The sequence below is a fragment of the Eucyclogobius newberryi genome, unplaced genomic scaffold, assembly GCF_026437365.1.
Source record: "Eucyclogobius newberryi isolate DKJ021-1_F unplaced genomic scaffold, fEucNew1.0.hap1 SCAF_1, whole genome shotgun sequence".
Taxonomy (NCBI): domain Eukaryota; kingdom Metazoa; phylum Chordata; class Actinopteri; order Gobiiformes; family Gobiidae; genus Eucyclogobius; species Eucyclogobius newberryi.
In genome coordinates, this window is record NW_027315723.1 from 35,549,437 (window position 1) to 35,566,308 (window position 16,872).

The following is a 16,872-nucleotide window of genomic DNA, read 5'->3' on the forward strand; positions in this document are numbered from 1 at the left end:
CTCCTAGGGCGTTTTGCCCACCGACTTCAAAATCGGCGGACGTCCTCTGGACAAGTGGGGCATCTAAAGTTATCCAATTTTTTGAGATACCTTTTACGGTCTGTGTGCGGCGCAGCCGCAAAGTTGGACAACTTATTTTGGAATATTGCAGATCTAAAAATTGCTCCCATTTGATCAAAACAAGTTCGATTAGGACCAAATTTGAATCAGTTGTTAAACTTTCTAGTTTGGACCAGTTTAGGCTGACAAAATTGAAATGGCCGCGATAGCGGCCCCTACAGAGTGACCTTTAAATTAACATTGAAGGTCAAAAATTAGTTTTACCAAAATTGTCTAAACTTTACCCAAAATTCTATTTTGCCATCCCGATCACAAAAGCCAATCAGACAAATGCCTTAATTTTTACGGCGTAGTCGTAGCGATGACAGAAACCTCCCATGTTATCCCTATGGGAAAACCACAAAATCTCTCAAATCACCACATTTTTATGTTTCACACTTTAACGAACTCCTCCTAGTGCGTTTTGCCCACCAACCTCAAAATCGGTGTACGTCCTCTAGACAAGTGGGGCATCTAAAGTTATCCAAATTTTAAGGATAACTTTTACGGTCTCTGTGCGACGGAGCCGCAAACGTTTCCCAGAATTCTGACTATTTGGCCTTCAGAGTAGCCTATAAACAATAGAGTTTTTCCAAATGACATGATATTTTGCACAAAATTCTAATTTGCCATCCTGATCATACAAGTATGAGAGCCAAAGTCATATTTTGTACGGCGTAACCGTAGCGATGACAGAAACATCCCATGTTATCCTTATGGGAAATTCGCAACATCGCTCAAATCACCACATTTTTACGCTTCACACTTTAACAAACTCCTCCTAGGGCGATTGTCCGATCAAACTCATATTTGGGGAAAATCATCTACACAAGCGGGGCATCAAAACTTATCCATATTTTGATTCTAAGTGCTACGGTCTTTGTGTGGCGGACCCGCAAATATATGTCACAAATGGGAAAAACGCCAAATCCTTGAAATGTTCACATTTATGCTTCACACTTTAATGAACTCCTCTGTGGGCAATAGCTCGATCAAGCTCATATTTGGGGAAAATAATCTACACAAGCGGAGCATCAAAAGTTATCCATATTTTTATTCCAAGTGTCACGGTCTCTGTGCGCTGGAGCTGCACATTTGACCGACATTTGTGTTCATTTGCACTGGTTAAGCACAGCATTGTACATGTCCAATGTGTCACTGTCTTAGTTCTTAGACAATTGCGTTAGCGCCATCTCTGTAAAATGCAGAGAGCAGAGTCGGAAGGCCGGCGGCCCGCGAGGGCCGTTGGATGCCGCTTGCGGCTTTAATTTTCCTTGTTAAACCTGCACAGTTGTGAACAATCCGAAAGAACTCCAAAAGAAGATTATTCTCATGAGATGTAATTGTTCACATTCCATTCCAATAATCTGATAACTCCAGGACTCTGATAATGATCAGATTTATGTGTGTGTGTAAATATATCCACTGATGCATGAGAGATTGGACTAAATCTGTTTAAAAGCCCCCTATGGAAACACTGCTATAACACTAACACAGCATTTTGGGTCAACCAATGTGATTGTCCACATCAAATAAATAAATAAAATAATTTCACCTGATAAATCGGTGTAATCCCTCATTAGTTCAAGAGAGTTCCATTGTAGAAAAAATTTCTGTTGAACCGAATATCTTTCTACAATTTGATGTAATACCCATAATATTTATTTTTTGTTTGTAAAATTGTAGCTGCAACATTTGATTTGGTTAGGACTCTGTATGTCTGGAAGACATGGTGAAGCCTCATGTATATACCAAACATGGTGAAGCCTCTTTTTCTTTTTATAACTCCAAGATGTGGAACTCCCTTCCAGAAGATATACGTTTTGAAATGAGGCCAATGTTTTGAAGTCTAAATGAAAAACTCATCTTTTTAGCATTGCCTATGTCTAATTTATAATGTGTGTAGTATGTATAAATACATTTTAAAGAGCTGCGGAGGATTGGGTCAGCCTGCCTCTGTGCCCCTCTCACATGTCCTCTGTGTCCCTCTCACATGTCCTCTGTGTCCCTCTCACATGTCCTCTGTGTCCCTCTCACATTTCCCCTGTGCCCCTCTCACATGTCCTCTGTGCCCCTCTCACATGTCCTCTGTGTCCCTCTCACATGTCCTCTGTGTCCCTCTCACATGTCCTCTGTGTCCCTCTCACATGTCCTCTGTGCCCCTCTCACATGTCCTCTGTGTCCCTCTCACATGTTTCCCTCTGTCCCTCCTCTGTCTCTCCTCTGTTTCTCATCTGTCCCTCCACTGTCTCTCCTCTGTCCCTCCTCTGTCTCTCTTCTGTTTCTCATCTGTCTTTCCTCTGTCTCTCATCTGTTTCTCATCCGTCCCTCCTCTGTCTCTCCTCTTTTTCTCATCTGTCTTCCCTCTGTTTCTCATCTGTTTCTCATCTGTTTCTCATCTGTCTCTCCTCTGTCTTTCCTCTGTCCCTTCTCCGTCTCTCCTCTGTCTCTCCTCTGTCCCTTCTCCGTCTCTCCTCTGTCTCTCCTCTGTCCCTCCTCCGTCTCTCCTCTGTCCCTCCTCCATCTCTCCTCTGTCTCTCCTCTGTCCCTCCTCCGTCTCTCCTCTGTCCCTCCTCCGTTTCTCTGTTTCTTATCTGTCCCTCCACTGTTTCTCCTCTGTCCCTCCCCTGTTCTCCTCTGTTTCTCCTCTGTCCCTCCTCTGTTTCTCCTCTGTCCCTCCGCTGTTTCTCTTCTTTCCAGCCTCTGTTTCTCCTCTGTTTCTCCTCTGTCCCTCCTCTGTCCCTCCTCTGTTTCACCTCTGTCCCTCCTCTGTCTTAATGATCTCCCCTCTGTTTGCAATAATGTCGTCATTCTGATGTACGCTGATGAAACCGTAATCTACACACACAGCAATAACATCTCTAAGGTCTCAGAAGCACTCACAAACTCCATGACTCAAGTCTCATCCTGGTTAGAACACTCTCAAATGAAATACTGCAAAAACAGTAGCATGGTTTTCACCAAATCCAACACTCCCCATACTGACCCAGCCATAACAGTATTTGTTTCAAGAGAACGACCGCAGATTGTTCCAGAATTCAAATATCTTGGCATTACAATAGATTAAAAATGGTCAAATTACACATCAATAAAATCTGTAACAAAATAAAATTGTATCCCTGCAATTTCAAACTCATCCACCACCAAATGTCCACACAAGGCGCTAGCTAAAATGTTCATGTACTCAATGATTCTATCTCACATCACATACTGCTTACCCACCTGGTCACTGGCTAATGCCACAACACTGAAACCTCTGCAATCACTTCACAAACTGTCAAAATCCTGGACAAAAAAACAAACCACACTCACCATTGCCCCACACTAAACAAACACAGTCTACTCAGCTTGGAGAACAAATATGCAAATGTCTGTTTTTAGTATAAAATCATTCATGGTCTGTCATCCCCACCACAGTTTATTAACATCAGAACCAGCAGCCGCAGAAGAACCAGAGAAGCAGAGAGGGGACTGCATTATCTCCTTCAGGAAAAGTACCTGCAGTCAAACTGCTTTTTCTGTCTGCGCTGTCTCTGATTGGAACCTCACACCCACAACTACCATTAATAGACATGTCAATCATCTTGGTGCAATATTCTCTGTCCATATAACAGCTGTAAATAAGAGTGTCACTATTGCTATTATTATATAGTATAAGAGGTTTTTATAAGAGTTTTATAAGAGCGTTTCTATAAGTGTTTTTTATGTTTTTTTAATAAGTTATCTGTTTTTTATGAATTACTTCTGTACCTACTTTGTGTTGCAACACTAGAATTTCCCCATTGTGGGACAAATAAAGGCTTATCTTATCTTATCTTAAACGCAAACACGTATCGCACCTTCAAAATACAAACTTGCCGCTGTAATAACGCGAGACTTTATACTTAGTGACGCCGTTGCCAAAAGCTCACAACTGCGCATGCTCAGTCCAGCTTATACGAAAAAAAGCAAAGATGTCGCTGGCAAAGTAAGTCCCACCGCGAGGCCTTTGTTTATTTCTTAAATGATTGTTCTTCCTAGTGTGATCTTACATTGTGATTCTGGTGTGACGGTGACCGTATTGTTTTACCTTCAACCTGTACATGGGTTAGATATATCCTATTTCTGCGTTCAAAGCTAGAGACTTAGCAATAGCAAGTTAGCTTAGCACCACAATCGCCGTGATCGCGTCATCGATGCTCACTATTCACAGTTATATTGTCATGTCACACTAGTATTTGTGGGCTCATTGTTTAGCGGGTTAATTTGAATAACCCAAGTATCAAGCGTACCACAGTAAACTTACAAATCACAATTGGCAAACGTGTTGGCTGCTAACTGTGATGCTAACATCTTATCCTTGCCTTGCTTAGCTTCTTGCCGGCTCCCACGCAGCTGTCCCAGGACCAGCTGGAGGCCGAGGAGAGGCAGCGGGCTCAGAAGTCCTACTCCACGGCCCTGGTTTCGTCCCGTAGAGAGCCGCCTTCTTACAGGCTGAGGAAGGGCTGGGTCCCCCGGGCTCAGGAGGTAACTTGATGTTATGTCACGTTTTTCAATGTGGTATGAGTCAAATCCCATGGAATCCAAACTATGAAACGCATGGCAAAATACCTTTTTTATAATACATATTGTAGTAGTGTTATTAAATCAATATGCCTTGAGAGAATAAACTATTTTCATCAATAATACTCTTGATTCTTAAATATTCTCTCTCTAGAATCCTTCAGTTCTATATTTGGTTGTTTGACTAATTGACTTATTGAAAAAATATACCTCATACTAGTGTCTTAAGTTTAATTTTACTGCTTTATATTGATTATGCAGATTGATTGACACTAGTCCCTTTTCAAGCAACACTGTACAGGCCTGTAGAATAATGTGATGACATCTTAAACATGTCATTGAATACAGAAGAACAATAAATTATCTTGTGTCTTTAGGATTTCGGAGATGGAGGTGCTTTCCCCGAGATTCACATGGCCCAGTTTCCCATGGAGATGGGCCGCGAGCAAAAGACATCTAACGCCCTCGCCGTGCAAGTGGACGCAGAGGGGAAGATTAAATACGACGCCATTGCCAGACAAGGACAGAGCAAAGACAAAGTGGTGTTCAGTAAATACACAGACCTCCTCCCAAAAGAAGTCCTAAATGAGGAGGCTGCAGAATTACAGAAACCAGAAGAGGAGGTCGTACAAGAGGTAAGACGCGAATCAGTGTTTTGTGTTGATTGTTGCATCGTCTGAATTTTCTGTATCAATTTAGTTTTATTATATTATCTGTTATGCAGTTGACAGAAAAGACCCGCGACGCCTTGAGCAAAACTGTGTCCCAAAAGATTGCTGCCGCCATGCCAGTGAGGGCAGCGGACAAGCTAGCGCCCGCACAGTACATCAGGTATTGTGTCATTATTAGTAGAGTTGGCTCTCACTGCCACCGTATTGCACTTTTCATTTATCTAGATTGTCAATTGTCCCTTTGATGAGTTTTGTGTGTGTTTCAATAGATACACCCCATCTCAGCAAGGTGTGGCCTTTAATTCAGGGGCCAAACAACGCGTGATTCGAATGGTGGAGATGCAGAAGGATCCAATGGAGCCGCCGCGATTCAAGTATGTAAATAAACCGTGTTTTGTTATGTATGACTTTTGTGTTATTTTCTATCTTCATTTGAAGATGGCATTAATCTTCATATATCATCTTTTGTGGTTTAGGATTAATAAAAAGATTCCCAGAGGACCACCGTCACCTCCTGCCCCAGTCATGCACTCTCCAAGCAGAAAGGTATCATAGATTTTTGTGTCACTCTTCCTTTTGATTGTTATGCCACACTAATTTATTTTAACTATATATGATTTTTTTTTATAGATGACAGTAAAGGAACAGCAGGAGTGGAAAATTCCTCCATGTATTTCAAACTGGAAGAACGCAAAGGTATGGAATTATTGGCATTTACTTAATGAAGTGATATTTATTTTCAAAAAACAATAACCTTTTTAATGATCTCATTCGTAGGGTTACACAATTCCCCTGGACAAACGTCTGGCAGCTGATGGCCGAGGGCTTCAAACTGTACATATTAACGAAAACTTTGCTAAATTGGCTGAGGCCCTTTACATTGCGGATCGAAAGGTAACGCAACGCGTTTGATCAACTGCAAGAACTTTTCCCAAAAAAATGTGTTTGTGTTGTGTGTCTACAGGCCAGAGAAGCGGTGGAGATGAGAGCGCAGGTGGAGAAGAAGATGGCTCAAAAAGAGAAGGAGAAGAAGGAGGAGAAACTCAGGGAGCTCGCTCAGATGGCCCGAGATCGCAGAGCCGGCATTAAGAGTCACGGAGACAAAGGAGGTAAAGGCTTTTTCAATGTGAACCAGACACATTTTCCACAATTAATCACCTCTTTTATTTAAAATCATACCGGCAATGAAACCGTTGTGATCAACCTTTTCTACACTTCGACTGTCGAGAGTATATTTAGTGCTGTATCTTTCAATTATAAAAGACAAAGGCTGCATCATGATCTACAATAATGAATGAAAAGCAGCGGAGTAATCTTTGAGCAGTTAAACACGGGAAACATGCCGTTATTTTTGGGACCATTTTCACCAAATACATGATTTTAAACCACTATTAACATAAGCATCTATACATTGCACTGCTCTGCATAGTAAATCAGAAAATGTTTATTGCCATTGTCAATGATCAGAATTCACAAAGATGGTAACTTGCTTTGATGATTCGGTGCAACATAAAACAATGAACAATGATAAAATAACCTAATATAAGTTGAAAATAAAATCTGCTGTTGAATAAAGAAAATATTAATTAGCCATACAAGTTTTTTACTGTACGTGTCATTAAACTACTTTATCGCTACAAAAGTAAATGCAGAGCAGTGACAGTTTGCTCTGTATCGGTTTATCTGGCATATCATGGCTGGCATAGCTCAGAACTGTATTAAATGCTCTCAAAATATTCTCAAACTGCTCTTCTGGGGCTATCACTTTTTTGTCTTCTGTTTGATGTCATGTGTTCTCTTCAGCTGAAACTTTGTTGTATCCATTCTTGCCTCTCCTCTGCCTTATGCAAACACATTTTTTCTTTTGTGGCAGGTGGGGAAGACGGTGAGGCCAGAGACCGTGACGAGATCCGCTACGACAGACGAAAGGAGAGGCAGCACGACAGGAACATCTCCAGAGCAGCGCCCGATAAGAGGTGCCCGCACACGCACTGATCTTACCCACCACTCCCTGCTGAATAATTCACATTAATGCTCAACAAACCCAGCAGGAGTCTGCTCTGATCCAGGTGCTGCTGGCAGAAATTCTTCTGAGAGAACTTGTGTGTGCCTGGAGAAAAGGGAACCAAGATGTTTAAAAAAAGAATGTGGCTTACAATAACAAAATGTCTTCAAGAAGGCCTGAGCAGTGCTGTATCAGCGCTATAGAACTATGGCTCAAACAATTAAAGAACTAGTAGTAACACAGCACTTATATTAGGGCTGCAACAATTCTTGACTGATTGTGAGTATAAAAAGTAATCGTCGTATTTTGGTAATCTGCAAAATACACACTCTAAAACTCATATTAAAAAGACACTTTATTACAAATAATAACAGACCATTTCTGATTTTCCTCAATAATACACTATCTGTAAATATTCTCTATCTAGAACCGTTTTGTCCTCATAGTTCAAACTTTTTTGGTTTATAATGTGATTTAAAAAGTGTCACTGGTGGCGGTTACATGCAGCACTTAAAAGTATTTAATTAAAGCACTGGTGTTAACTGAAGGATTGAGAAAGAAGTCTTTGATGATTTTGCCGTTTTGCAATTATAATCTTTTACGGTCCAGAAATTGGATGATTCCCAGACTACTACAAAATAAAAACTACGGTTGCAATCCTGACTTGTATAACTTTATGTTGTTGTGGAGATTTTTTTTATTTATTTAAATATAACTCAAATGTACTTTAGATTGTTACTCTGCTGAGAATGCCCCAAATCTGCAGTTCTCCTGAAATATTTTTTTCCCTTTGTTTGTACTGATATCGTTTTGAAATGGGGACATTACGGGCTTCTTAAAATCTGGTCTTTTTTCCAACTGTGCTCAGCTTTGAGAAGTAGTGTTTGAAAGAGGTTAGAGGCAGTGCTAACGCGGCTCTTACCAGTGTCCTGGCCAGCGAGGGCAAGAAGTGCAGTAAAGAAATGTACTATTCTTTATCATTTTTGGTCAAGGCTAATTACATTTGATTTTGTTTTAATCAGGTCAAAGCTTCAGCGAGACCAGGAAAGAGACATCAGTGAGCTCATCGCTCTGGGAGTTCCCAACCCGCGCACCACCAATGACGTCCAGTACGACCAGCGCCTCTTCAACCAGAGCAAGGTCAGAACACTTCAAACGCTCAACTTAAGCATAATCAAGTCGGGACTAAACATTTGACTGCCTGCTATCCCTTTACTGTATTTGTAACTCGTTTTATTCACATATAATTGCAGGGCATGGACAGTGGTTTTGGCGAGGATGACGCGAACAATGTTTACGACCAGCCATTCCGCAGCAACAAAAACATGGCGTCCAACATCTACAGGCCGAGCAAGAACATCGACAAGGATGCGTACGCAGATGACCTGGACTCACTCATGCGCAGCAACAGGTAACACTTTTCAATACCCTGTGCTCACTAGAATTTGTGTATTAGTTTGGATTGCCCCTGCACGTACTGTTAGACCCAGAACCTGCTTCATTCCCTGCATGACTGGGCACAGCCTGACTTACACACACACACAGACCTGGAGTTATGTTATTTGGCTAAACCGAGTCTGTATGCAGAGTTTTACATTCTGAGAGGGCGTGTTGTGTTTCTCGTCCCTTCCTTTTGCTCTTTCGGGGAGGGCATCTGTGTGTCTCCTTGCTCAGTGTATCAGCCCCGCTCTCATGTCACATATTTGGTCACTTCATTGACTTGGGAGTTAAAGGTTTTGTATAGAGAGGAAGAGCCCGCGCAAAACACACATGCAAATACACCTGCTCAGTACGGCTTTGCACCCAGAGCAAGGAAACGCGTTATATCGGGCTTGGGCCAAGAATCTAAACTCTAACGTGTCAGTCACACCTACAGATGCCTTCGCTGGGGTTCAGATACATTTCCAAAGATGTTTTCTGCAGAATTAGAATTAAATGTACTCTTTTAGATCACATTGTGTAAATTTGACAAGATTTCCCCAAAATGTCAGAACTTTTGAGAGTATGCTGCTCTTGAATCTGGACACTATATTGACTATAAAAACATTAAAACAAATGACGAATATAATAATAAAAATGCCCTTGTTCGAACCTTTTGTTGAACTACTTGTATATCCTGAAAGATTTTAGGTCACTCCAGCTTTTTGGGACACAGCAGGTCCCAGCAGGAGCTCCTGTGCTCTAGCAGCAGAGCAGGCCTGTCCCATATGTTTAAGCCACTCTGCTGCAGGTTATAACCTCTGTTATACAAACCCAGGACTCAAACTGTAAAAACAAGAATTTAATGTCAGAACTGAACTGTCTGAGCAAACTAAAGCTAATCACCACATATCCTAAACTCACCATTTTGGAGTCACCCGGGGCTTTTCTTCACTTCAATGTGTTGTATGTTTATCAAAAAATGGATATCGTGATACTAAACTAGATACTGATTTGAACAGGTCTTGATCCTGAAAAGTATGGGCCTTTCCTGAATATTGGTAGTTTTAGCGTAATCCGAAGAAACTACAAATACTTTGTCTTGAAAGTTGCATTCTATTGACATAAATATTTTTATCACCATTTTGATATTGAAGTAGAGCAGAGATGTCAGTAATTTTGCTGCTGCAAAGGATTCTGGGACTTGTAGTTCATGACATAAAAATCTATCGGAAATTAATAAATGAAAATTGGAACTGTTTAACAGGCAGTGCTAACGCGGCTCTTACCAGTTAGCATTCACATCATTGTTTTAGACATGAAAATCTGAAAGTGATTTAGTCATTAAAATGGGACCGTTGTCTCCTCAGGTTTGTACCAGACAGAGGCTTCACCGGAGCGGACAGCCAGAGCCGACCGGGGGGGCCGGTCCAGTTCGAGGAGGATCCCTTCGGTCTGGACAAGTTCTTGGAGGAGGCCAAGCAGCACGGAGGCTCCAAGAGGCCCTCCACCAGCGGCCGCTCCAAAGACGACTACCACGACAAAAAACGCCGGAAGGAGTGAGGACCTCCACACTCGGGGTCCTGTTCGGCCTGTGGGGGGGCCGTGAGAAGACGGGAGGCGTTCTCTCTCCACTCTGGAAAAGTTTTAATATTCTCATCAGAAATGAGTCCTCTTATTGTCATTTGTGAAGCCTATTTTACCTTTTTCATTTAGTATTTTTTTTCCTTGTGTCATTCCCGGTACATGTGTTAAGGATGCAGACAGTAAATGTAAAATGTAGATATGAAACCACTGGTGTCGTCTTTGATTTGTTCATTGGATTTTGAATTGAGAATAAGCGGCTTGATTTGCTCTATAAATTAAAGTAATTGAAGTCCTTTGTCACACTTACATTGGAGATAAACGGTCAAATGCAACTTTAACTACCTCTCAAGTAAATTCAATGTTTCTACCAGGCACAAAACTTAAGACGCTGTTGTCGACGCCGCCTTCTTTCTACCCATTAAGTTAATAACAATTGAGGTTTTCTTCACAAATTGTTGCATTCTTGATTTGAAATCGATTGGACAAATTATGCCACTACTGCATGGATTCTAAGTTTTCTGTAATTATTCCTGAATGTGTGCATTCTCCCCTGTAACAGACGAAAGATCACACGCTTTATGATACTCGTACAATATCACCAGTGGAATAAACATCATGTCATGTCTTTTGTATTTTCATATCTTCATAGAGACGACCGGCCGACGCCAATAAGCAAAGTTACAGATCAGATTGGTAGAAGTGTAAAAAATGACTGTCTTTAAAAAAAATGCAATATGGATACATTTAAAACAAGGGCTGTATATTTTAAGTCATTATTTTAGTGGTATAAAGATTTGGGAGTAAATTGTGAGTCTATTGCATGTAATTACCATATTTTCCAGCCAAAAAATGCATAATAGAGAAGAAAAAACAAGTTGCACTGGAGTATGAAATGTGGTTGCAAGTGTGACAATAAATATCACATAAGTATAAGTCGCACCCTGGCCAAAACAATGAAAAAAGGTGCGCCTTGTAGTCCAGGAAATACGGTATTTAGTTTGAGTATGTTTCTGTATAAATGGTTTTTGCATCCTGTGATCTTGTGACTCAGATCGCCATAGATACAGATTCGTCATAGTTCTTAGTGGATTAATTCATGCACATCAAAAGTCCAGTCAACTGCAGTTGTATGTTACACCGTGTTATGAAATGTTTCAGGAAATGCAATAATATCTCCACTTTTTATTCTCCAGGATTTTTATTTTCTGAATTATTACACACATTTCGAGTATTTGCGGGTCTGATTTTTGTCACAGTACGACTAGTGGCAGTGATTGATTCCCTTTGCACTTCATTAGCAGGCCAGTTCCCCCTCGTTAAGAATCGCTCGCTGTATTTCATTTCCACAGATGAGAAAGAGCCCTAGAACGCTCAAGCCAACAATTCCACATTGTGAGCGGTGACATTTTCAACCCAAACAGGCGCCGCGATTAATGCCATGATTGCAACAAAAGTGGTTCCATTCATTACAATTAATAGAGGTAAATTCAGGCTGACACTTTTATTTGCCTCTGTTGAAAAAACATCAACAAAATCATAAACAGCCCAGCACTCAGAATGATTCACTGAGAGCCGTCTTTGATTTGAGTTTGATTAGGAGAGCGACATCTGCTGAAAGAGCTTGATTCGTGGATGATTATATTATAATTTCTGATTGTGTTGAGTGCTTGTAGTTTAGAGAATTCACTAGTGCTGGAAATGAGCAAAGAACTGTTCTGTAATGTTAGTCTGTACTTAAGTCTTGTACAGTGGATACTTTATTTAGAATTCACTACATTTGAGAGCTGGTATCTGTACTTTATACTCTTATTATCTTTTTTAACTGGACTGAAAGGTAGAAAGTACTTTTCTAATGGTTTGAGGTTGTTACGCGTTTGAACGGTGTTGAACGGTGTTTTAGCACGTTCATGGCGACATTCTAGGAATTGATCGAACAAAATATAAAATTCACTTAAAGTTTGAAACCACGTTTATCCGAATCGACAGTTGTTGACCGAAGATCAAAATCGCCACATTTAACACTTTTAACACTCAAATCTGTGTGAAAAACAAAATTTTTAAACAGGTACTTCAAAGCTTTTACTTATAATTTTACTTAAGTAACACATTTTGGTTCTTTTTTCACCATTGGAAAATCATGGCAGTTACTCATTATCAGATTGAATAATCAATTATAAGGGACTACTAAACATTTTTACATGCTTGGTTTTAGGAGCAGGGTATTGATACTTTGCAAGGTTGGAAATTAGTAAAGGATCATGGGCATTTGACAAAAAAAAATTAAACATATTCACAGCCGGACGTATAGGTAAAACAAAACAGGAAACTAGTAAATTACAAAACTGAGACAAAAGAATGCTTCTAAACGTTCATACTATACTATAATCATGAGAGGTGACAGAAACCCCGAAGAGTCTGTTGAATATTCAAATATTTGAGCTGTATTTCATATTGATTTTTAATTTAAAACACTTTTAACACATATTACTATATGTAAATTGTATCCAAACAAATAGCCTGAATATCCACTTGTTTGAAGTAAATTTTCTGCACAATTCTAACCTCACAAAAGTGCTGAGTAGCTTCTGACCTTTTTGCTATTGATCCCTGAGTCGATGCCGATCCTGCAGTGTGAGAATGGAACATTGTGAAGTCTTCAGCCGCTCACCGCACACACACCGGAGTCATGGAGTTAATGACATTAGGCTCAGTCAGGCAGAGCTTAATGTCATTCACTCTAATCTGATCCAACACCATAAACACACACAGGTCGCCCAGCAGCGTGTCCTCAACGGACAGACTAAGCACAACCGTGACATCACGCAGCATCATTTGTGTTACAGAACATGGGCCTAGACGCTTTCATTTAAAACATGGTCAATTCATGGTCCTTCAAAGCCTTCAGGAGCAGTGGAGGACCGCAATGCAGCGCTCAGAGACCCACCCCTAAACAAGAGAAGAATGTGCAAAGTCTACACAGAAAGACCCCGAGTACCACCATGTAAACCAAGTCTATGCCCAACCCAAACTAGGGCATTGAAGGGGACGAGGAGGGTTGACACATCTGTGAAACGTGAACAGGTGAGACAAGCGCCCGCTGCAGAACCCGATTCAAGTCTACCACTCTGAATTTTCACTTTAGCTCCATCAGAAGTTTCTAAACGTCAAACTCAAAAGGAGGGGAAAAGGTTTAACGCTGACTTGAGCTTAAGAAGAGCCCACGTTCCACCAGAACAACTGTAGTTCGAGAACCACTGGTGCAAATGATGTTCGGTTGATTAAACTTGATTCAAAAGCAACCACACAATTAACCATTGAATCCATTTGTAAAAAAAAATTCAATTAAATTAGGTTTTTAAGAGGATGAAGACTAGGAGCGACATTCAGCAAATCAGACTCACAACCAGGGCCGGCCCAGCCTATAAGCGAACTAAGCAGCCGCGTAGGGCCCCGAGGCGTAAATAGGGCCCCCAATCTGGCAACCCGTTTTATGCGAAGTGCAAGCGCAGCGTGCGCCACTAGTGTAGTAGCGCTGCTGGCGCGACAGCGCACACAGCGGAAACACATAACACACAAACTGCATTTATTTGTAATGACAATCTGGCAACCGAGACACCAAACCTGCGCTGATTGGGCGCGAGCAGAACGAGAGCAAAACATAAACACAACAGAACGTGGTCCCTGCGTGGTCCTCATGTCCAGAGGAATATATCTCCTGGTGCCGAAAAACGAAAGAAGAAACTTCTTGACGATGTAAAGAAACTGCAAACTCAACAACACTCTCCAGGTATTGAACTTCTCTTACAAAGAGACGGTTAATGCTGCTGTTTGAAACAACACGATTCTGTCACGTTAGTTCGCTCAGGCTGGAGGCGACGAGAGCTCTGCCCCGCGCAAAATAATATGTCTGAATGAAAGATAATAAGCTTCACATTTACACCAGCCCGGGAGTGTTAGCTGCAGGTGAGGCCGGTGAGGGGCGTCTATGCCCCGGGTCACTAAGAGGCGGAGATCCGGTCCGGACGAGCGCCGTCTCGTCCAGAACCTCTGACGTGAGACTTTGGAGTGAACAGTGTGCGGCCCCTGTCCCGGGCCCCTGTCCCGGGCCCCTGTCCCGGGCCCCTGTCCCGGGCCCCTGTGCAGCCTCAGTTAGAGATGAGCGGGTTTGAGTTTGCGTCCCTCTCTCTCACATCACCATGTGTGAGATCAATCGTGACTCGTGATGTCTGTTTTACTTCTTAACGTGGAATGAGAGGAACGTAAAGGTTTATGCACGTAAGGTCCATCAGCCAATCACATCGCAGCATTGTTTCATGCAGGAGTCCAGTGTGTGATGTTCTGATCAGATCAAACATTTATATTGTAATTAACTTTTGATAGAGCAATAAAACATTTAAATTTATTTAAAAAGCATCATTAGACTATTTGTTATAAATTATAATAAATTGATAGTGAAAAATAACCAGACATATTATAATTATGTCTGTTATAGAATAATACTATATATTTTTATACAAAAGTGGCAAAGTTGCAGAAACGCAGTCTCTTCACTAAAGCGAGGTTTGGACCTTCACTTCTCGTTCTGTTCATTCTCTGGGAATAACATGTTTGCACTGTTTTATCAGTGTTAATTGTTAATCAAGCAATGCTTATGCCATTTGTTTAATTTAATATAACTTGTTTTGTCACTTTGGCAAGAAGGAACAGTTGGGAGCTGTAAAAGATAAATTAGTAAGGATAACTATTAGTTTTACATTTTCAGTTAAAATGAATCAATTTGACATAATTATTTTTCATAGCCAATATTGTATTGAGTAATTAAGTACACTACTGTATTAATAACTGGCTTTAGTCATTTTCTCCTGGCACAGTTTCATCACATCATCATTTTATAGCATTACAACCTCAACATTTTACTCTTACTTTAGCCGGCTGGACCACATTAAAATGCAACAGAATACACGAAAAAGGTCTGAAAATCTCTGGGGGAGGGCCCCCAGACCCCCCCTGTTCATTAGTTTAAACTGCTAATGTGCTAATGTGGCTGTCGACCCTTAACGCCCACAAATATGCCCAAAAACATATCTGGGATGTGTGTTATTTGTACAGGGAGTAGAGGTGATGTCAGCGGAATACCAAGTTGCATTGTGGGATTTAGGTTAGCAATATTTGAGCTGTTGAGGTGCTGAGAATAAACTAACTGGTAAACAGATGCCCTGGAGTTTTGGTGAACTTTGTTTGCGTTGAAGAAAGTTCCCATATGTGAATTGTTTACTGACAATGGCAATAAAACTGATTCTGATGACGTGGTGAGGGGCCCCCAAATTTATTTTCGCTTAGGGCCCCCTGAAGGCTTGGGCCGGCCCTGCTCACAACGCAGAGACCAGCACAGAGCCAGGCATTATTATCGTGGAGCTTTAAAGTTGGGGAACCTGACATTTTGTTTTAATGCATGAGTACATTTTGTGCTTTCCAAAGAGTATCTTGTAAAAGTAGCAGCACTTTGTGACAAAATTACTCCACCGCGAGTTGAGTGCGGTTATAACTAAAGCATTCTATTTCTCGTCAAGCCAGACAGTAAGAACCGAAAGGGGCGTTCTGATTGGCTGTACTTGGGAGGTCCACCCGCATTTCACTTCACCGTTTGAAATGAGTGTAGTTGGAGATGTAATCGCTAACTTAGATTCGGGAGCAGGACCACGCTTCAACCTCTTACTTCCCCAGCAACCACACCTCCACTCTTTAACCACGCCTCTTATTACCCAGAAGGCCTATATATGCAGAGGCCAATCCCAGCATCTCTTGTTGTCTCTGCTCTCTCGACCCCGCCCTCCCACCCCATGTCTCTATCATCGTCACCTTAACACATCACCATCCATGGAGGGGGGGTTCTGAATCGGCTGGGCTGATTACCCGAGACAGAGCCCCCATCCTGAGTCTCTACCCAGCCATCTCATCGATCTCTCATCGATCTCTCTCATCCCATCGATCTCTCTCATCTCATCGATCTCTCATCTATCTCTGTCATCTCATCGATCTCCCTCATCGAGCTCTCTCATCGAGCTCTCATCGATCTCCCTCATAGATCTCCCTCATCGAGCTCCCTCATCGAGCTCCCTCATCGATCTCTCTCATCGATCTCATCGACCCATCATGACTTATCAATAAACATTATTTTGTATTTCATTGTTGTGGCGTGGTCCTTGCTAGTGAAATGCTTGTGAATAATACCAATTTGCCGATGGGTTTTGGAGAGTTAGGAACCAGACAGACTTAAATACCTCCTTCCAGTTCCATGGCGTGTTCTTCATGTACCCCGGCTTTGATGTGCGCTGTAACTGCCCATTGTCCATCGTAGTAGTAACGAGTCCAGTATCAATTTGAATTATAAGTGTGGCATTACAACGCCACCCTGTTTTTAGAGCAAGGGACAGGGAACCCTCAAATTGATGAAATTAATCCCGCTTCATAAAAGGTCACACAGGTAAGTTAGGACTGTAATAATTGGACAGAGACCGATATGCAAAAGGGTTTACATTTATTAAGCTG

The 16,872-nt window shown here is 41.5% G+C and overlaps 1 protein-coding gene across 1 annotated transcript; it reads left to right on the top strand.

The window, feature by feature from the left end:
* The first annotated feature begins 4,052 nt into the window (after nt 1-4,052).
* Nucleotides 4,053-10,337, top strand: snw1 (SNW domain containing 1). The gene is made up of 13 exons (XM_072450322.1): nt 4,053-4,066; nt 4,428-4,605; nt 5,019-5,276; nt 5,366-5,472; nt 5,582-5,686; nt 5,789-5,858; nt 5,943-6,008; nt 6,090-6,206; nt 6,277-6,421; nt 7,186-7,288; nt 8,340-8,457; nt 8,571-8,728; nt 10,107-10,337. Exons 1-13 carry the CDS (start codon nt 4,053-4,055, stop codon nt 10,297-10,299), a joined length of 1,632 nt encoding a protein of 543 aa, XP_072306423.1. The 3' UTR covers nt 10,300-10,337.
* Nucleotides 10,338-16,872: the final 6,535 nt, after the last annotated feature.

Excerpts from the sequence above, each read along its gene's own strand:
- snw1 (XM_072450322.1), top strand. Across the intron at positions 4,606-5,018 it reads GGGTCCCCCGGGCTCAGGAG|GATTTCGGAGATGGAGGTGC; the intron begins GTAACTTGATGT and ends TTGTGTCTTTAG. Across the intron at positions 5,687-5,788 it reads ATGGAGCCGCCGCGATTCAA|GATTAATAAAAAGATTCCCA; the intron begins GTATGTAAATAA and ends TTTGTGGTTTAG.